The following is a 22,006-nucleotide window of genomic DNA, read 5'->3' as shown; positions in this document are numbered from 1 at the left end:
CGCTGAAAATGTTCTATCAAGAGTTGATGTTCCTAAAAGACAAACTGATGGTAACAAAATGAATGAACCTAGGATTCAGTTAAAGAGGGGGAGACTAGCGGGTTCTAAAGATAAAAATCCCCGAAAGAAAAAGAAATTTGTTGAGCAAAGCAGAAAGGTTCAGGAAGAACCTGATATTGAAAGATGTTTGAAAGAAGACATAAGTGGAAAGGTTCCAGAAGAATCTGATACTGAAAAATGTCGGAAAGATGGCATAGATGAAAAGGGTCAAGATGAACCAAATAAAGATGATCCAGATGACGAAAATGGAACAGAAAAGTATGTGATTTCCATCAACAACACCCTTGATGAAAAGTTATAAGATAAAAGATGTTGATGGAATGTTCTCCTTTTCTGTCCAAAGAGATCGCTCATAAAAGTGATGGTCCCGATCCAAGGTCCATTTTATAATGTTAAAAAGACATGATTGGGAGGAGTGGCAGAAGGCCATTCAAACTGAATTATTCTCCCAAAATAAAAGGAATGTCTTTGGACCTATAGTCATAACGCCTGAGAATATAAATCTTGTTGGGTATAAGTGGGTATTCGTAAGAAAAGTAACACGATATAAAGCCTGATTAGTTGCCCAAGGTTTTTCTCAGAGACCGGGAATTGATTTTGAGGAAACGTATTCCCCGATAATGGATGCAATTACGTTTAGATTTTTGATGAGCCTAACGGCGTCTAAAAATCTTGAAATGCATCTCATGGACGTTGTGACTGCATATTTATATGGATCGTTGGATAACGATATATATATGAAACTCCCTGAGGGATTGAAAATACCAAGGGCATTGAAAGAAAAATCCAGGGAGATTTGTTTGGTCAAGTTACAGCGATCACTTTACGGATTAAAGCAATCCGGACGCATGTGGTACAATCGCTTAAGTGAATATCTTTTGAGTAAAGGATATGTGAATAATACGATATGTCTATGCGTTTTTATAAAGAAATCGTCATCTAGCTTTGTGATCATTGTTGTATATGTAGATGACCTGAACATAATTGGAACTCAAAAGGAGGTTCATGATGCTCGAACTCATATGAAAGAAGAGTTCAAAATGAAAGATTTCATAAAGACAAAGTTTTGTCTTGGGCTCCAGATAGAGCATCTCTGAGAGGGAATATTTGTGCATCAATCAAACTATACGTAAAGGTTATTGAAACACTTTTGAATGAATAAAGCGACTCCTTTAAGTACTCCAATGGTTAATAGATCTCTTGATGTTGAAAGAGATGTTTAAAATATCCTGGTAAGATCTTATATAAATAAGTACTTTGGAGATGCTAATGGTAATAAAGCATATGTGAACTTATATGTCTTGCGAGTTGTATTTGATTAAATATACTTTTAGACACTAATGTCTTTGCAAGATACAGCTCATTTCCTATTTATGGAAATTAGAATGGCGTCGAGAACGTATCTGTTATCTCCAAGGTACAGTTGATTTAGGGTTGATTTATTATAGAAAACCCGAGTTTGGTATGGTTGGTTTTTCAGATGCAGGATACTTATCAGATCCTCATAAGGCTCGATCGCAAACCAGATATGTTTTTACAATTGGTGGAACCACGATCTCTTGGTGGTCCCAGAAACAAACTCTAGTTGCGACATCTTCGAATCATGCTGAAACTATTGCGCTTCATGAAGCATGCCGAGAATGTGTGTGACTTCGGTCAATGAGTCACCACATACAAGAATCAAGCAGAATAGTCAACGAGAAAGAGCCGACGAAAATATTTGAATATAATTCGGTTTGTGTCGCTCAACTTAAAGAAAACTATATCTAGAGCGACAGAATAAAGCACATCCCTCCAAGATTTTTCTCGTACATAAGGGAGCTCGAGACAAATAAAGAGGTGGACATCGAGCATCTACGGTCATGCGACAATCCAGCTAACTTGTTCACAAAAGCTCTTCTGACTACAACGTTCCGAAAACACGTCTACAGTATCGGAATGCGATGTTTGCGTGACCTGTAAGAAGAAACTATGTCCATTATTCCCAAGGGGAAATTACGGCAGTGTACTCTTTTTTTCTTGTCATGGTTTTTATCCCAATGAATTTTTCTATGACTAGGTTTTTAACGAGGTACTACGTAATAGAAAATAGATAATCAAGGGGGAGTGTTAAAGAGAATTACCATCATGTGTTATAGAAAGTGATGAAGTCGAATAATAATAAAAAGCTCAACTCTCTCCCTAGTGTTTTCATATACAAAAACATAAATAATCAAATTCTCTCTTTTGCTTTTATGTTATCAAATCTTTGTTATTTATAGTAAATACACAACAAACAGTTCATAGTTTCCACCTATATAAAAACGACGCGATGTTATACCGCTCAACTAAATAACGGCACGGTGTTAGCCTGAGAAGATAAATCAAAATCACTGCTTTGGCTTTCGTCTTCTTCACTTGGAGAAACTCGCAGGTCTGAAATCGATCGAGAACGCACACGAAGAATCCGTCTGGGCGGCGACTTGGGTTCCGGCGACGGAAGACCGTCCGTCGTTGCTTCGGACGGGATCTCTCGACGAGACGGCGAGCGGACGAGCTGGATCTTGTGCGGACCAATACGGGACACTCCTTGGGAGTGGCAGCTGTGGCGGCGCATCCTTCGGGGATAATCGCAGCGTCTTCTTCGCTCGATAGCTTCGTCCGTGTCTTTGATGTTGACACTAATGCTACTATTGCTGTTATGTAAGAATGCTTAGAAACTATCTGGAATTTGTAGCGAAGATCATACAGGAACTTAGAGTGTGATGTAATATGGTCTGAAATTCTATCAAGATCAGCTTCTGATTTGTTAATGTTGACTTACGACTATAGTCCCAGAACAACTGTTATTAATGATTAGGTGAAACATCCAAATCACTTTTTCTCTATTCCGGTTCAGTTTTAATTGGTTCGATTTTACCGATTAATCATCTTTTAAATCGTATTTCTCAGGCTGTTATATGGGATTTAATGAATTCCACTCATCATATTCATAACAACTTTTTTAACCAACACATTTTTTTTTTTGAAACACAACCAACACACATATAACTTGAGATTTAGGATGTTCACAAATCACAACACTAACCAGAGATTCTTTAAGAGTGTTCTTGAAGCCACTCATGAATGGCAGAACGAAGGGGGTGGTTAGGGACAAGGTTACGATGGGCGAGCTTAAGGTTCGTCATTGGTGAGGTATCGTGACCATTGTCGAGCCATTCTCTTAAGGCTTCAGCTTCATAGGTGTGCCCATCGGCTGCAACACTAGGCTCTCGCATTACTTCCTGAATAACGAAGAGTCAGTCCATTTAGACTAACTGTGGCTACATGAATCGAACAAACCCCCAAATTGTCTAAAAATCAATCAGACACGATCATTTAAAACAAACCGAAATGCCCACACTAGTTCGTTTATAAAAACCTATTGAGACGACCACTCTAGATGATAACAAATATGAACTTAAGTAAGTCGTCTATCTAGAAGTAGATATTTCAGGGATTTATTTAAATATCCTAACAAAAAGATATGCTTATCTAGATGGAGGGTTTAAGTCCTGACCTGTGTAATGGGACAGAGAAAATATGGGGGAGGCTCGTTCGAAACCGACCGCTGAAACGAGGATGGTGGTGAATGTGATGCTGACTCACTGTTGTCCAGGTTTAGAAGTCTCAAAAGCTCTACGGTTGTTTTCATAGCTTCATCTCGCTCTTTCTGGAACATTTCAAACTGACGGGGGCAATCAATATAAAGCTGTTCTTCGAGTTCCTTTTGGATCCCCTTCATGTTTTCGATTTCTGCTCTCAGGTCCTCCTCCGCTTTTATCCTGCGTTCCTCAATTTCTAATCCCCGTCTCTGCTGTTCATAGTACATTGTCTCAAACCCTCTAGCCTGTTAAAGAATCATATGGATAAAATTGACATCAAGCTCGGGTTTTAAGACATGCATGTGTTAAGTTTTCATCAGTACTTGTGCAGGAACTTAGACAAATTTAAAAAATTTGACTAACAAGAAAAGTGTTGGATTCTTAATTTTCCTATCTATCACAAATATATCTCCATAGGTTTTAATACTTTTAAGCTAAGAAAAAGGAATTCCAATTAAGAAAACACTCTTCCACTTGAATGAAAAATGTTATGTGCTGACCAAACTGGATTTTACGTACTGATTGGTCTTCAGGTGAAGATAGGGCATGCGACACATCATTTTCACCTCTCACTGCTTCCTCATATGGTACTAAAGCAGAATCAAGGCCCTGGAGGCTAGTTAAAGATTCAGAGGAGGGGTGCGGTGAACCCCTACGATCAAACCGTCCCTCCCTAATAAACATAAAATTAATATCTTGTTAAATTATTCAAAATTATAGTATAATCCTCCTTCAAAATTATAGTATAATCCTCCAACATACCTCGTATGGATGAGATTTCCATTACCCACAAGCCAAATTTTACAGCAATGAGGCGCATGTTTAGTCACATAATCGAATTTTCTAGATGTGATGTTAACCATGTCCCTGCATCATCATGAAAAGAAAAATATGATCTTGAGTGAGCAATTTCTTGTTTAAAGACTCATTTGGCATAACGCGGTTTTATGGCACAATCGAAGAGAATGTTCAATTGAGTCGTAGTGGTAGACACAAGAAGGATTCTCAGCATATCCTTACTCGGAGTTGTGGGAATCAGCAGCTGCTCCCATAATAAGCTTCTTGATATTGTTTTCATAGATAAGTTCCACAATCCCTTCCCCAACATTATTTGCCAAACTATATGATATATCCACATCTTGTTCGAGAATCTGCAACATAAGCAATCTATTAATTTCATACTAAATTCTCACCCCTTGTAGATTTTGATCATAATTGTTGTTTAATAAAAAAAGTGAATTGCAACAAAATTCCTTTATTTGTGTGGCACCGTAGTATCAGTAAGTTGGAAGAGCACTCACTCCTTCAACTACGCAGATATCACGGTACTTGAGAAGGATCTCATACGAACTCGTCAGTTCGGACTCCTGAATAGCATCGATCTCGCTTTGTTCTAGCCCACTTGCTGGAATTCACAAACAAAAAATCAATAAATTAATAACGTTGGAAACTATTTGGCTTTTGTGCACTTACATTAATTAAATTTTTCAAATTCGACATATTATTATCGTTTTATATTGTTTATTTATTTATAAAATGTATATTGTAAGAGCATTTCTAATTCCACTGCATAATCCACTCCATTTTGCAGTAAATTTTACAGTGGGGTTGGAGATGCTCTAAGTTCATTCATGAAAGTAAAGCTCAGTTTTCTTCAATAATCAGCCGCTTCACCCACACGTAAACACTAATAGAGAAACCTAGCTTTAAATCCTACGATCAAGAATCTTTTGATGCTGGATAAAACTTCATTACCAGTGATAGAGAGGCTAAACAAGGTAGAAAAACAAAGGATCTATTTCTTGTACCAGCTGCAACAATTTGAATCACCGAAAAAAAAATATACTATGTTGGATTCAAGTTCCCAAGAAGCAGCAAGAATAAAACATAGAGAAGGGATACTTAACAAGTAGGGTTGATGGAAATGGGTTGATGAACATGAAGAAGGTAAAGCTTTTTGGGCTGGAGATGCCTCAATGCCCATGTGAGAGTCAGTCTGCTTTCAGAAACATCTGTGCTTACTGCAACATAAACTGGATCGTCAATCAAAGCCTCTGCCATGGAATTTTTTCTAAGCAGAGACGAATTCTCTCTTTTCCAAAACAAGACGATAAGACATATAACTATTAGAAGTATTATAATATATATATACATGATTGGTCCCTAATTGCCAAGATGTTTCCGACCATTTTGTCTTACTCAACTATATTTACTCTTTTCTAAGAAATAAGTGATGACAATGATAGATGTGAGACATTTTTATTTTTTTTGTGCCACTTGCTCACAAGAATTAAAAATGCAAATATCGGTGAAGTTTCCTAGATATCCACGCGCGCTTCTTTGTTATTACAGGAATAGTTTTCAATCCGAAGCCATATTTACCGAGAGGTTGCACCAAGTCTTGAAGGTGCTCTTGAACAAGTCTTTTGACAACGTTCCCTTAAGCCGAAGTTTGACTAGGCCGTCTCTTTTGTTCCATGTTGTGTCCTTGTCATTAGCGGGAACACTACAAAAAACACAAAGCCCACTCCGATGACATTTACCAAGAACTTCCTTTATGGGAAAAGTCACGACATCTTTGTTAATCCTGGGCAAAAAAATCGGAACTGGAAAACCAAACCAGAACCGAACCGGATTATCCGTAACCGAAATCAGACCAAAATCTTCAAATACTCAAATGGTTCTTTTATTTCTATATCCGAATAACTTTTTACAATTATTTTTTTCTTTAGGATTTTAAAAGAAAACTACTATTCAATAATTTTAAAAATATACCACTGTAAAATATTATGTAAATTTTTTTTTTGTAATTATAATTTTCCTTTCCTAAATCTCTTTTAAATCCAAGAGACAGTCTTGGATAACGTATGGTAGTGTTGTGTTTCTACGTTTAGCTGCTTCTTGCTTGGGTCTTTGATGTGCTCTGAAGTTACAATCTGTGGCACGGTTGTGGATCTACATACGCTATCTGCTGATAGGGTCATGTTTACCCTCCTCTTTGGCCATCTGTGTTGTCTTGTTTCTTTACTTTCTGTTTCTTTTGCATTTCTTTTCTTTAGATCCGTCCAGCTGTTGGAGTTTGGATCATTAAAACAATGTCTTCTCTGTGTTTTGATTGAATTAAACCCAGCGGTAAAAGTAAAATTCTTTTAAATCAAAAGAGAATTGTATCATATTTTCGACACTCGTCACAATATTAAAAAGTTCATGACACATGTTGGATCATATTTATTAACAACTGAAAACCAAGCTTTATATAATAAGATACAAGTATTATATAAATTAAATATGATAAAATTATATTAAATTGGTAAATTAACTTATTGTATTTAAAAAATATATATTTAAAAATATCATTCACCATTAAAATGAGTTGAATTTTGTAAAATGTGTAATGATTTTATAAAAAAAAAAGTAAAACTATTTACACAAGTTAAACTTTTATAACAAACCAAAACCCAAATGAGAACCAATTATTTTGGGGTATTTTTCGGTTCTTAATTTAATTATCCGAATTGAACTAGAAACTACCGAACCAAACCCACGAATCCAAACAAAAATAGGATATTTAGAGCATCTCCAATGTACACCTCTATATTTTTCTCTAAAATAGAGATCTCTATTATAGAGGTGAAAATAACATATCTCTATATTTTTCTCTAAAAATAGAGAAACTCTATTATACAGGCATACATTGGAGCATTTTTACCTTTATAATAGAGTTTCTCTATTTTAGGGGAAAATATAGAGATAGATATAGAGGTGGGATGGAGATGGTCAGTAAATGGATCCCTCTATACAAAAACGACGCGATGTTATATTGCTGAACTAAATAACGGCGCGGTGTTAGTGTGAGAAGAGAAATCAAAGTCACTGCTTCCTCTTTCGTCTTGTTCAGTTGGAGAGAAACACAGTAAAAAAAAAAAACCTAAAAAGGGATGAAACTCGCAGGTCTGAAATCGATCGAGAACGCGCATGAAGACTCCGTCTGGGCAGCGACTTGGGTTCCAGCGACGGAAGACCGTCCGTCGTTGCTTCTGACGGGATCTCTCGACGAGACGGTGAAGCTATGGCGAGCGGACGAGCTGGATCTTGTGCGGACCAATACGGGACACTCCTTGGGAGTAGCAGCTGTGGCGGCGCATCCTTCGGGGATAATCGCAGCGTCTTCTTCGCTCGATAGCTTCGTCCGTGTCTTTGATGTTGACACTAATGCTACTATTGCTGTTCTTGAAGCTCCTCCTTCTGAGGTTTGGGGGATGCAATTTGAACCTATGGTAATTGACTTAGTCTATGAATCTTAGCTGTAGAACAATGCTTAGAAACTATTTGGAATTTGTAGTGAAGATGAGACAGGAACTTGGGAGTGTCGTGGAGTTTGGTCTAAAATGTCTCTAGATCATGTTTTGGTTTGTTCATGTTGACTTGGTCATTGCTTGTGATCGTTTATTACTGCTTAGGTAAAACATCTTCTTGATTTGGTCATTGATTGTGATCGTTTCCTGTGTTAGCTGTGACATGTGTTCATTAATACAATGCATTAATGATAGATGATTATATGAATCTGATCTGTAGATTAATGCTTAGAAACTATTTGGAATTGTTGAGCAGCGTTTGAATGTTTAGCTTAGATCAGACGGGAACTTAAGAGAGCTGTCTACTGTGGTCTGAAACCTCTCTAGATCATCTTCTGATTTGTTCATGTTGACTTACGACCATAGTAGCAGAACAACTGGTACTTGGTGAAATATCTTCTTGTTTTGGTTATTGCTTGTGGTCGTTACCTGTATGGACTTGTTTTCACTGATTACGTAATACAATTTACATGAATCGGGTTTGGTCGCAAAGTTCTTCTTCGCAATATTTTCTTGCTACATGTGATTACGTATCTAGGTGTTTTGTTGAATGAATCCACTGCAACTAATAAGTGAAATCATTTACATGTTCCAAGGGTACAATCCTTGCTGTTGCAGGTGGTAGCAGCGCCTCAGTCAAGCTCTGGGACACTGCGAGCTGGAGAATACTCTCAACTCTATCAATCCCACGTCCAGAAGCGCCAAAACCTTCTGACAAAACCAGCAGTAAGAAATTCGTTCTCTCCGTAGCTTGGTCTCCTAACGGGAAACGCCTTGCTTGTGGTTCAATGGACGGCACCATCTGCGTCTTTGATGTTGAACGCTCCAAGCTTCTTCACCAGCTAGAAGGTCACAACATGCCTGTGAGATCCCTTGTGTTCTCCCCTGTAGACCCGAGAGTCCTCTTCTCCGGATCAGATGACGGGCATGTGAACATGCACGACGCAGAAGGGAAAACGCTGGTGGGGTCTATGTCGGGGCACACGAGCTGGGTGCTGAGCGTTGATGCTAGCCCAGACGGTGGAGCTATAGCTACAGGGTCAAGCGATAGAACTGTGAGGCTATGGGATCTTAAGATGAGAGCGGCCATTCAGACAATGAGTAACCATAATGATCAGGTTTGGTCTGTAGCGTTTAGACCACCTGGTGGAACTGGTGTCCGTGCTGGTCGTCTCGCTAGCGTCTCCGATGACAAGAGTGTATCTCTCTATGATTACTCATGAAAAAACCCTTTTAATGCATTCTTCAAGTGGATTCACTAGTTGTAACAATGTAATCTTGCAACAGCTATTTGTTTGTTCAAACTTCACGTTTAGAACTTATTACAAAACTGAAAAACAGATAAAAATAACATACAAAGGTCTGATTCTTAGGGCCTAAGTTTTTGACTTCCTAAGTAACTCTTGAGAACATCCATGACAGCTCCAAAATCAGCTTTCACCTCAACAGGAGGGTTAGAGAATCTGCAAGCCATATCAGGAATCGCCTTCGAGTGATAATCCACCTTCGACTGAGTAAACTTCAACCCATGAGCAGTACTCACAACCACGGTCCTATCCGTGGGCGCAATCACTCCTTGCTTCCTCAGCTTAAACAAAGCAGTCAGCGCCACACCCGTGTGCGGACAAATAAACATCCCAGTAGAATCCGCCTGCGCCATAGCATCCATCAGCTCCTCCTCCGTCGCCTCCTCCACAATCCCATCACACTGCTTCAGCGCATACACAGCTCTATCGATCGACACAGGGTCACCAATCTGAATCGCGGACGCAAAAGTGGTACTTGCAGTCATGGGCTTGAAGTCCTTCCAGCCAGACTTGTAATGCAAGTAAAGAGGGTTAGCATTAGCCGCCTGCGCACACACCAGCCTCGGTATCCTATCAACAAGCCCCAGCTCTTGACACATCTTGAACCCTTTGTAGAAAGCATAGATGTTCCCAAGGTTGCCACCGGGAACAATCACCCACTCCGGAGGTTGCCAATCAAACTGCTGCAAAATCTCAATCGCAGCAGTCTTCTGCCCTTCTAACCTCAAACTATTCAAAGAGTTCGCCAAGTAAATAGGCAGCTCCGAAGTCACCTCCCTAATCAACTTCATACACCCGTCAAAGTCAGTATCAATGCTCAACACAAACGCGCCGTTAGCTATCGGCTGAACAAGCTGAGCCATAGAGATCTTATTCGCCGGCAAGAACACGATCGACGGTATCCCAGCGGCAGCACAGTAAGCTGATAAAGCAGCTGACGTGTCTCCAGTGGAAGCACACCCAACACCAACAACAGGCCGGTTCATTTTCCTTAACCGGTTCACTTGACTAACCAAAACAGTCATACCAAGATCCTTAAAGCTTCCGGTATGACTAATCCCACAGTGTTTCACCCAAAGATCGTTCATTTCGAGAAACTGTTTCCCGAACCTCTCCGCCCAGAAGAGATTCGAGTTACCTTCGAATGCCGAAACGATGTCGTCGTCGTCGATCTCGGGTAGGACCCACTCCTTCTTGGACCAGACTCCCGATCCGTACGGCCACGTGCTCTTGCCGACGCGCGAATCGAAGAGGTCGCGCCAGTAGGCTCCGTCGAAATGTTTGAGAGCGTCCATGTCGTGCTCGACGTCGAGGAGGCCGCCGGAGCGGCTGCGGTAGACGATCTCGTCGAGGGAGTAGTGCTCGGCGGAGTTCGGGGGAGCGTTGAAGGGGACGTATCTGGCGGAGAAGGGGTTCACGGCGGTGGAGCGGTGGAGGCGAGCGTCGTCGCGGATGGTGTTCTCGGTGCGGCGTGGAGGTTTGACGGATGTCTCGATCGGAGTGGTGTTGTTGTCGGCACAGGAAACGGCGACGGGGCGGTGGCGGAGGAGGGAGGGAGAGGGGTGGCGGCGGATGGGGTGTTGATTAGGGTTTAGGGAAGAGAGAGAGGCATTGAAGAGAGAAGAGGAAGCCATTTCTAGAGAGAGAAAGCGATGTGAGATTTTGCGGCTGCGAGAGGGAGAGGGAGAGGGAGAGAGAGAGTGTGAAAAAGAAGAATGGCTTAAATTCAGATAAATCCTGGTTATATTAAACCGGTTTTGAACCGGGTATTAGGTTTTCCTAAATCGAACACATGGTGTAGCGATCGATCCTTGGGCCCATGAACCCATTCAAATATCAACATCTCTCATTTGTCACGTTTCAGGTGAACTAAGTGCGTATTATAAGCTAGATCCATTTAACCAAATAGATTGGAAGATAGCTTTTAATCAGTCACGTTTAAGAAAAATATGCATAATGTAGTTTTTTAATAACTTTTCAGCGTGATTTCACTATTGCCCATTTTAGTATAGAAAAAACCGGAATCAAAACTCTAATATGGGGAACTTGTTGAAAAGTGAGTTTAAAGTGATTAAAGTGCCTAACTTATTATAGAAACTGCCTAGGGATTAAAGTGAGTTTAAGAACAACACATTTTTACACAATGAAAAACATGATCTAGATCATCAAATTGAGTTTAGAACTAAAGAAGTGAATGCTAACATGTGGTCTCAACCATTTATGGCTACGAGTTCTCATGAGCTTGGATTGGACTTTTCCAAAACAATATTTTTCTTCAATGTACAAGAACTCAAAAACGTATAACAAAAATAATATTAAATTTTCAGTATCAGACTATAATTTTACAACATTCACCTCAAAAGCATCATTTTATGGCATTTGTCAAATTTAGAATTGAATTGTTGAGATAATACTTCACATGATAATGCAACACAAAGACTTAAAACCACATAATGAAGAACATAAAAAAAAATGTGGAAAAAACAAAGAAGAGCAACAAAATATAAGAAAATTTTGAATACAAATGATGTGAACAATACTTAATTCTGAATGAAACTTCACCCTTTGTTAAGTGAATCTTAGCATTACGTATATCCCAATTAAGTAGCATGAACCATCATTATAATGCACAACTTTGGCACTAGCCACTCAATAACAAAATGCATGAAAATATAACCAAAGTTAATCATAATTCAATATAATTCATCCAACTATTTGGACGTTTGATATCTATAGAAGATAGCGAGAGGAAATCGCAGGTATAGAGAATAGCCACGGTAAGAAAATAATGGATATTTTAAAGCTTCTTTGGATGTTTTGGTAACTGAAGTAACAACTCCACCATCAAAATAATTTGTATCGCCACCTGGATTATTTAGATCATTTGTTATGGAGAATTCATGACGGATTATGAGGTATATTCTTTGTTCTTTTGTTGCTTAGTATTTAATAATCAATAGTTATTTATTTTGATTATATCTAATGTTTTGTTTTGTTATGCAATATAACAAATTAAGTTCATAAATTTATATTTTGTAAAAAAAATTGTTCAATTGTATGTTTGCGGTCACAAGATATACCCTACCAAACCCTCTCTTAAAATGTATTGACTTTGTTATTTGAATGGATTATCTTACATATCGAGTCATGTGTTTCAATATGAGATATAATATTACATTTCACATCCACTTTCTATATAAGTTTGTATAACTTCGTTTAATAATTTTTTTTGGCCAAAGATCTTTACAAGTTTTCATTAGTGTAGAAGTAAACATTTATCCAAGCCATGTTGTCTGTCATTGATTTCAACTTTTTACTTTTCAGTTTTTTTCTACAAATTTGTCAATTTCTTTTCTTTATTTCTAGTTTTTAAATTATTGAGGTCGGCACTGATTATCGATTCTCTGATATAGTCACATACTATCAAAGTAATATACATGTAGTGCTTAATTTACATTACCTATATTGATTTCAAACAAATCAATAAAAGTTGACATCATGTTTTTTACCAACTCTTAAGAAATTTTATAGTCTCTAGCTAGTCTAATTTTGAAACTTTCAAGGTTTTTGATATACAATCGATTGGTTCTTAAATGTCTACTACAAACAAAATTATATTATCTGTTTAACTCGACGTTAATAGAATTAGTTTTAACTGCTAGATGAACTATGGCATACTTAGGTATGCATTTTGAAACTAAACTTAATACTTTTCGTTTTTATGGCTCAGAACAAAATTAAAATAAATGGAAGCGAAATAAAAGATACTCCAATATGACTAGTATGAAGATTCATTACTCTACTTTATTGTGGACACACAAGTTATTATCAAAACAAGTGAATGATAGAGATACATCAAATGTATAGTAACTCTTAGGTCCACAACAATTTATTTTCTAAGTTTGTCTAAACCATATCAGACCATATAAGACGTTATAGCAACACTTATGGCTAAGACATTACGGTAACATTTTGACCCTCTTATCAATCACTCAAATAAATTGTGATCTTCAAACTTTTTTTGTTCAATTTATTTTCTATTGAATATTGCGGTAAATGTGAAAAAACATGATGCTCAATTTTCATATGTTCATTCATCTCTCTATTTTTCTTACCTTTAATCCCTAATCCTCTTTCAACAAGTTTTGACATCAAATAATCATTACAAAAGATTTTTGATGTTCCTATGACTGCTTTGGTGGTACAAGGCTCGAAATAAGTGCTTCAATGCAAAAGACAGTTTATTTGTAGAAACTTTGCAATTAACTAGTCAAAAAGCGGAATCACAGAAGATAACACAAGTAAGAAAAGAGTTTTATGTTACAGAGGATGAAGAACCAGAACAGGGAAAAAATTCAAGCTAACCCAACCATGAATGCAGATGGAAATGCCAAGTTGATGCCTCTTGGTCTGAGGTGGATGGTTGGATATATGGGTCTGGGTTTTATACTGTTCAAGGCGAAAGAGATAGTCCTCATGGACAGAGGTGCAGTCCAAAATCGAGAACGCCATTACAGGCTGAGGTCGAATGTAGTATGGGTTCGTGGATGTCATATCCTCAGAGTGGAGTCGGACTGTCAACAGTTGGTGAATATTATCCATAGGGACGAAGACTGGCTAGCCTTAGCATCGGATATTGGTGATATTAAAGCCCTTTGTGCAAGTTTTCAAGATCTTTCTATCACTTATATATCTCGCTCTTTAAATATCTGTGAGGACACCTTAGCTAAAGGAGCCTGATCACACGACCAAAGAATCTGGTTTGTAGACGTTGGGTTCCTAGTTGGTTTGCTCATGGAGCTGACTTAAACGAACCAGTCTAAAACGTACAAATAGTACTTGCCCTAAATTTTCTACAATATTTACCAAGATATGCCACTTGCATTAAAACTCAACCTTTTTGATTATTTAATAAACCGAGAATGACGTATTAATAAAACGAGAATCACGTATGCTTAATTATTATTATACCGTTAAATTACTAAACCGTTAAATTACTAAACCATTACTTAACCACAGCCATCCATTATGTGTACAACGAATTGTAGGAAAGTAGTTGGTTTATTAAATAGATACGGGCCGAAGCATACGGGCCAAACAATTCTAGAATCATGTATGCTTAATAAACCAAGAAACGTTTAGATTATAAACCATTACTAAACATCTACATTACACAACAATCAAAATACAATTGCTGGTTAAAAAGAGTGCATTGTATATCATTGACAAACCATCGAATTAAATTGTGATGCTATCTTTGCACACAAAAAAAAATTGTGATGCTATCTTAGTTCATGGCATTCGCATCAGATTAGTGGTTTTGGTCTGCAGAATCAAAACCAGTACATTACATAGATACAAATATATGTCATATAATAATATCATAGTTCATATTAATATTACTATCAATCATGTGATTCAAATTTGATACCAACTTACACAATATGATTTATTCAAATTAAATCTAATAATTCAAAATCAAAACTAATCATTCAATACATGAACTTACGAAGTTTGGTTTTAACATACATTGACCTAATTTACACTAGTCCGACATTACCGAAGATAAATTGTATGTCACGTGTTGATTAAGTGAGGTTTTTATTGTATTATGTGGTAAATAAACCGTAACGTTTGACTAACAGAAGTCAAGTCAATGTATGTTAAAACCCAATTTTGTAAGTTCATGTATGGAAAATTGAATTTTATACTAGTTGATGTATGTTTTCGCACAGGTAACGTGTTTATGTACTGATCGGGACCGTTAGCCTCTGTTGACGCATGAATCGGCCGATTTCCCGAAAATTTACTATTGGACCAAAATAAAAAAGAATATAAACTATAGAGAAGCTTTACCGATAAGGCAAAGGGCACGCTTCCTACGGCGTTCTCTTCATCACAGGGGAGACTAACAAACACTCCCTGTGATTCACGTTTCCAGCGACCAAAGGCAACCGGATCGTTTGGAATCTGCAGCATGATCACCCTGATTGAATATTTCCATTGAAATATCAGTCTCCCTGTTCCATATGATCCTTGTCATATTGAATACCGCCCAGCCTCACTATACGATCCATGTCTCCACGTCTCCACGGCTCTGAGATACGACTGATCCACTGCAATTCCGTGTAGCACACGTATTCGATCATTGTCGATACGATATTAATCCTATATTGGAGTCCATCATAACGACTTCAGAATGAGATCATCGTCTCATTATATATCTGCTCACATGGCAGATATAAAAGGAAAAGGGATTCAATATGATGATGATGAGCCAATCTTACTGACTGCGGATGATGAGGGGCAACTGGGCAAGTCATAAAAGAATTCCGTATGTCTCTCATCGGGAAGATCCTGAATCCAAAAAAGCAAAACTTTGAAAAGCTGCTCCAATCAATGCCAACTCAGTGGGGTGTGCAGGATCGCGTCACTGCAAATGATTTGGGGAATGGTAGATTCTTATTTAACTTCACATCAGAGGAGGACTTAAACGCGGTTTTGAGTAAGGGACAATTCCATTACAATTACTGAATGTTTGTGCTGGTACGATGGGAGCCTATCATACATGGCGATTATCCTTCGATCATCCCATTTTGGGTCGTGATGTCTGGAATCCCGCTTCACTTGTGGACCGTTAAAAACCTTAAGAGTATAGGTGGAAGACTTGGCCATGTTGATGTTGATTCAATCCAAGTGGCTGAGGGGAGGATGCTTATTGATATTGATTCCCGCTTGCCCCTTAAGTTTACTAAGAAAGTTCAAGCTCCTGAAGGGGAAGAGGTAACAATCCAGATCAAGTATGAAATGCTATTCAAACATTGCTCAACGTGTGGACTCCTTACACATGAGAAAGGGTACTGTCCTTTGACGGTACACGCCCTGGTGGGTACAAATCAGAACGTGAAGTCTGATGTTTTTGCGCGCGTCCAACTACCGCGTGAGCAGACGAACCATCAGCCATCGCTGGGAGGTTACAAGACTTCAAATAGTCAGTCTCAAATGTCACAGGAGATGAGATCTCGGCTCGACGGCTACAAGGAGAGCTATGCTACTCGGGATCGGTCAACCGATAAGAAACATGGAAGGGAATCGTATCACTCACGGCATGGAGATGAGGAGTATCCCTCACAACATCATAACGTCAAGCACCATTCGGATAGAATTGTGCGAACTAGAGATGACATATCATACATATATGGCAATGCTAGGTCTCGATACGGTCCTTATGATCGTAAAAAAGAGTTAACTTGGCGCGAGAAACACAGGGATGAAAAGTCAGGGAAGAAGGAGAATGAGAGGTTGCCTCATGCATCAAACTCGATTGCTAGTTCTCCTCGCTATGAAGGGAACGACGCAACAACAGAAGGTGATCGGAACAGCTATGTTAACATGACGTCAAAGGATGGTAATGAGGTGACAATGCACCATCGGAGGAAAATTGTTAGTACGATTGTAACCCCATCTCGAGCGCTAGTTCCATCTACTGAGAACGTCACATACAGATTACAGGAATTAGCTTGCGCGATCTCATTCTCACCTACGGCTTCAGTTGGGAAGGAACATGTGATGGTCATTGAAGCTTTGTCGGGCATGGATATTACGGCTGGCCAGGATGGTGGAGCTATGGAGTCGGAGATTAAAGATGATGATTTGTTGGGGCTTGACCTTATGGAGATAGAAGCGGCGAGGAATCAAACTAATGCAGCAGAGGAAACACAAGAGGTTGGTCTAGCGCTTGATCGACATAAGACTAAGAAGAGTGGTACTAAAAGGAACGCTCCATTGGGCGTCCAAAGCAAGAAATCACAGTTCCTCCGTCGAGGTTCTCCGGCTGCTCGTAGTGGCAGACACAGCCGTGCTGGTCAGCATGGTACATCGAGGAAACCGAGAACAAGTTCTTCTTAGGGAGAGGGTGCGTCGAATGGTGTTTGTTTGATGGGTTCCAAATACCCATCACAGAGTCATCCATGAAGACAATCAGTTGGAACTGTCGAGGGATAGGGAATGACCTAACAGTTCGACGCCTTACAGAGATGTGTCAGAAGCATCGCCCATGACTTTTGTCCCTTTCTGAAACAAGGAATAGAAGGCTGCTGTTGCAAAACATTCAGGCCGACTTAGAATTTGATCATCTTTTTACTGTTGAGCCACTTGGACTCAGCGAAGGTTTAGCTTTATTTTTTATGGAAGAATTTCAAGATAATGTTTTATTTTCGAATAACAGAATGATTGACATTGAGGCAGTCATTGATTGAATAAAAATCTTTATGACGTTTGTTTATGGAGACCCTGTACTTGAACGAAGAGAACAGGTTTGGGAACGTCTTACGTGTTTCTCAACAATAAGAAATGGACTCTGGTTCATGATAGGAGATTTTAATGAGATAACTAATCACAATGAGAAAACAGAAGGACGACAACGCCCTGATAGCTCGTTTCTACCTTTTAGCCAAATGCTAAGTGATTGTGGTATGTTGGAATTTCCTTTTACTGGGGATATGTTATCATGGGTAGGCAAGAGAGCACGTGGAGCCACTGTTAGATGCCGCCTTGATAGAGCTGTTGGAAATGAGGACTGGCATGAATGATTTCCTCACACGACTGTTAAATATATGATGTTATGGGGATCAGATCATCGTCTGGTCCTAGCAGTCATCCTTACGAAACCAATAAGGAAGTCAAAGAAATTTAAATTTGACAAAAGGTGGCTGGACAATGTGGAACTGAGGCAAGTGATTCTTGACGGATGGAAATCTCCAGGCCTACCCCAAAATGCTAGTATTATGGAGCACATTTCGAGTTGTCGTAAAGCATTGGGGGAGTGGAGGAGACAGCATAATCTGAATTCGGCAAAGCAAGTGGAGGAGCTAAAGGAGAAGGTGGAGAGCCTGTACTCGAATGATGATGCTACAACAGAAGAAATAACTGAAGCTTTGAAGGAATTGGCTGATGCTCTTAAAGCAGAGGAGATGTTCTGGAAGCAAAAAAGCAGGGTGTTCTGGTTGCGAGAAGGCGACAGAAACACAAAATTTTTCCATGCATTGACGAAGCAAAGGAGAGCGAGGAATAAGATCAACTAGCTATTAGATGGAGATGAGAATGTTGTGGAGGATGAGGAGGGACTAGTAGCCATTGCTACTAGCTACTTCAGACAAATCTTTGAGTCCTCTAATCCAGAGGACATAGAAGAAGTGCTTTCAGAGGTCTCTACAACCATTACTAGATCAATTAATGATGATCGCACTGCTCCGGTTACTGAATGGGAAGTCAAATTAGCCCTCTTCACTATGCACCCGGAAAAGGCGCCTGGCCCGGATGGGATGACAGCTATCTTCTATCAGAAATTTTGGGATATCGTAAAGGAGGATTTAACTCATATGGTTAATCAATTTCTTTTCAATGGAGAGGTAGCGAATGGTTTGAACGATAAAAACATATGTCTCAGCCCTAAGACGACCAGACCTAATGTGATGTCTCAATTTCGGCCCATCAGCTTATGTTGTCAGTTATAAGATTATCTCCAAGGTCTTATGCCAGAGATTAAGGAAAGTTCTACCTGATAGAATTTTGGAAACCCAGTCAGCCTTTGTTGCTGGAAGACAGATATCAGACAATATTATGATTGCACAAGAGATGTTCCATGCGCTGAGAACTAAACCAAGTGGGAGAAATAAAAGGATGGCCATTAAGAAAGACATGAGTAAAGCATACGATAGGATGGAGTGGTCTTTTATTGAAGCAGTTATGCGTAAAATGGGATTTTCTGAAGTTTGGATCATTTGGATAATGAGGTGCATCACAATGGTTAAATACAAAGTGCTCATGAATGGACAACCAAGGGGAAATATAGTCCCGGAAAGAGGTTTACGTCAAGGAGATCCTTTGTCTCCTTTCATCTTTATTCTATGCATGGAAGCGCTCATTAGCCTTCTTAATCATGCAGAGAACCAAGGGATGATAACGGGGATGCGTGTTACACGTGTGTGTCCCTCGGTATCTCACCTTCTCTTTGCTGATGATAGCCTTTTCTTCTATAAGGCAGAGCCCCGTGAATGTGAAGAAGTGATGGAAGTGGTCAGGAAATATGAGAAAGCATCAGGACAGTGCATCAATTTTGACAAATCCTCCTTACTCTTTGGTAAGAGGGTTGGCGCAAACCTTAGACAACAAATCAAGGATAAACTGGGGATACAGAATGAGGGAGGTATGGGAACATATCTTGGAATCCCAGAAGATATCAGCGGATCTAAATGTAAGCTCTTTGCGTTCCTTAAGAAAAAATTAATGCATAGAGTGAATGGATGGACGGGGAGGTGGATGTCAAAAGGAGGGAAGGAAGTTCTGATTAAATCTATACTGTTAGCACTCCCGACGTATGTTATGTCTACCTTTTTGCTCCCGTTGGAGATTTGTGAGAACCTCGCGAGTGCCATTGCACAATTCTGGTGGAGAAAAAATCCACCAAAGAGAGGAATTCATTGGGCTAAATGGAAAAAGATGTGTTTACCAAGAGAAGAGGGAGGGATTGGTTTCCGTATGATCCATGAGTTTAATCTGGCTCTATTAGCCAAACAACTTTGGCTGCTAGTCCAGTTCCCGGACTCGTTGGTAGCTCGAGTATTGAGAGGAAAGTATTATAGAATGAGTTCGCCATTGCGATTGCATTCTGTGAGTAGTCCATCCTACGTCTGGACCAATATATCTGTGGCAAGAAAACTACTACTATTGGGGATTAGGAAAAAGATTCATTCTGAATATGAGGTTAAGGTTTGGGAGAATCCTTGGATTCCTACTACACCAACTAGGCCGGCTAGACCAATTGCTCCAATCCTACATCCAAATTTGAGAGTTAGTGATCTCATTAATGGCGAAACAAGGGAGTGGGATGATGGACTACTAGAAATGTATGTTAACCCAGATGATATAACCTTCATTAAGAGTTTGGCCATAAGCTCAACTCACCACCGAGACTCCTTCTGCTGGAACTATACCAGAAATGGCCAATACACAGTTAAATCGGGATATCGGGTAGCACGGAACCTAATGAGGAACGATGAAGAGAAGGAGATCCTGGAACCCAACATAACAAAACTCCAAGCCTTTGTTTGGAAAGTAAAAGCGCCTCAGAAGATGTGTCACCTTATGTGGCAACTGTTAACAGGACAAGTTGCTGTAACAAGGAATCTAGTACGTCAGAACATGAGATGTGATAATTACTGCCCAAGATGTGGAGAGCCAGAAGAAACGGCTACTCATGCCATATTTGAATGTCCTCCAGCTCTGCAAGTATGGTCTCTAGCATCAACACCATCTGCTCCTGACATTTTTTCTTTATCCAGTATCTATGCCAACATGGACTATCTCTTCTGAAGGAAGAATGACATTGCTGTACCAGAGCTTGACAGAGACCTTTATCCTTGGATAATCTGGTATATCTGGAAGGCCCGAAATGATAAAATATTCAGGGGAATAGATAGAGATCCTATTGAGCTAGTTAGATATGCTGAAAGTGAATGTCAGGCTTGGTTTAATGCAAATGAGAGGGCACCGGGCACCCCACAAGAGCTTCAAAATGAGGAATCCCAAGTCATATGCTTGGATAATATATGTATGGTGGATGGATCATGGACTTCCATGGCACAGTTTAGTGGTTGTGGTTGGGTCTGGAAGGATAGCTTAGGACAGATACAACTAATGGGAATGCGCAACTTGAGTAGGAGAAAGGCTGCTTTACATTTGGAAGTGGAGGCACTGTGGTGGGCAATGGAGAGCATGCTTCTACATTCTTCGTGTCAGAGCTTTGGAACAGATTGCAAAGATCTAATTGCAATGATACGAGAACCTCAAGATTGGCCAAGCTTTGCAACTGAATTGGAGGCAATAAAGACGCTCCAGCTATGTTTCCCGGACTTCAAGATCTCTTATATCCCGCGAGCACAAAATGGAATATCTGATTAGTTAGCTAAGTCTGCTAGATCTTTTTATAGGGAGCTTTGTTAGATTGGTTGTTCTATTCTGGTCTGGTTACCCAGACCACCTCAAGTTCTTTGAGTGATAGAATGGTCGTTCGATGTCAAAAAAAAAAACAAAGAAAATTTACTTCCCAATAACAATAGATTTTAATAGAATCTTAAAATCAATGAAAACTAAACTTTTCCAATAATAAGGGATTTTGAGTGGAATTTAAAAATCATCACCCCAATAAAAATGGATTCTACTCAAATTTTAAAAATTCACAAACCAATAACAATGGAATCTCAAAATTTAATAATTTATCTAGAATTCTTTGCCCAATAACCACCCCCCCCCCCCTAAGTTTCCTATTAATGCAAAAAAAAAAAAAAATTTTAATCCAATATATTCTTTAATAATTAAAGTTATACTATAATATTCGTATTTCACTTTTACTTATTTCCTAAATTTTATGATTACAAAATATACATTATTTCAGTACGGAGAAACCAGAATCAAGACTCTAATCTATGGAACTTGTTGCTATCTTTATTATAGAAATTTTCTAGTGATTAGAGAAACAGTAATCAATGGGGGAAATTAGATTTCATAAACATCAACACATAGACTTTCAATGGTGACCAAGGAACGAGGAAGAATATTCAATTTTTTATTATTATTTAAAAAAATTATCATTCACAAAAAA

General features: G+C 39.0%; 3 protein-coding genes across 4 annotated transcripts; 1 reads left to right on the top strand and 2 right to left on the bottom strand.

The window, feature by feature from the left end:
• Window positions 1-2,998: 2,998 nt before the first annotated feature.
• On the bottom strand, window positions 2,999-5,837 carry LOC106384828 (U-box domain-containing protein 56-like). Of its 2 annotated transcripts, none has more exons than XM_048750498.1 (7): window positions 5,591-5,837; window positions 4,985-5,088; window positions 4,704-4,834; window positions 4,446-4,550; window positions 4,203-4,356; window positions 3,599-3,928; window positions 2,999-3,323 (listed from the first exon to the last, which is right to left on the bottom strand). In XM_048750498.1, the coding sequence occupies exons 1-7, from the start codon at window positions 5,835-5,837 to the stop codon at window positions 3,138-3,140; spliced, it is 1,257 nt and encodes a 418-aa protein (XP_048606455.1). In that variant the 3' UTR covers window positions 2,999-3,137. The 2 variants fall into 2 exon arrangements, with proteins under 2 accessions (XP_048606455.1, XP_048606457.1); XM_048750500.1 differs by lacking the exon at window positions 5,591-5,837 and adding an exon at window positions 5,439-5,582.
• Window positions 5,838-7,539: 1,702 nt separating this feature from the next.
• Window positions 7,540-9,360, top strand: LOC106390074 (WD repeat-containing protein VIP3-like). Its single transcript, XM_048750501.1, has 2 exons — window positions 7,540-7,960; window positions 8,635-9,360. Exons 1-2 carry the CDS (start codon window positions 7,622-7,624, stop codon window positions 9,259-9,261), a joined length of 966 nt encoding a protein of 321 aa, XP_048606458.1. The 5' UTR covers window positions 7,540-7,621; the 3' UTR covers window positions 9,262-9,360.
• Window positions 9,275-11,057, bottom strand: LOC106390072 (threonine synthase 1, chloroplastic-like). The gene has a single exon (XM_013830461.3). It carries the CDS (start codon window positions 10,977-10,979, stop codon window positions 9,408-9,410), a length of 1,572 nt encoding a protein of 523 aa, XP_013685915.2. The 5' UTR covers window positions 10,980-11,057; the 3' UTR covers window positions 9,275-9,407.
• Between the last annotated feature and the right edge of the window lie 10,949 nt (window positions 11,058-22,006).

The sequence above is a fragment of the Brassica napus genome, chromosome C3, assembly GCF_020379485.1.
Source record: "Brassica napus cultivar Da-Ae chromosome C3, Da-Ae, whole genome shotgun sequence".
Lineage (NCBI taxonomy): Eukaryota > Viridiplantae > Streptophyta > Magnoliopsida > Brassicales > Brassicaceae > Brassica > Brassica napus.
Note: the sequence above shows the minus strand (reverse complement) of the source record. Positions and strands in the feature narration are given on the sequence as shown.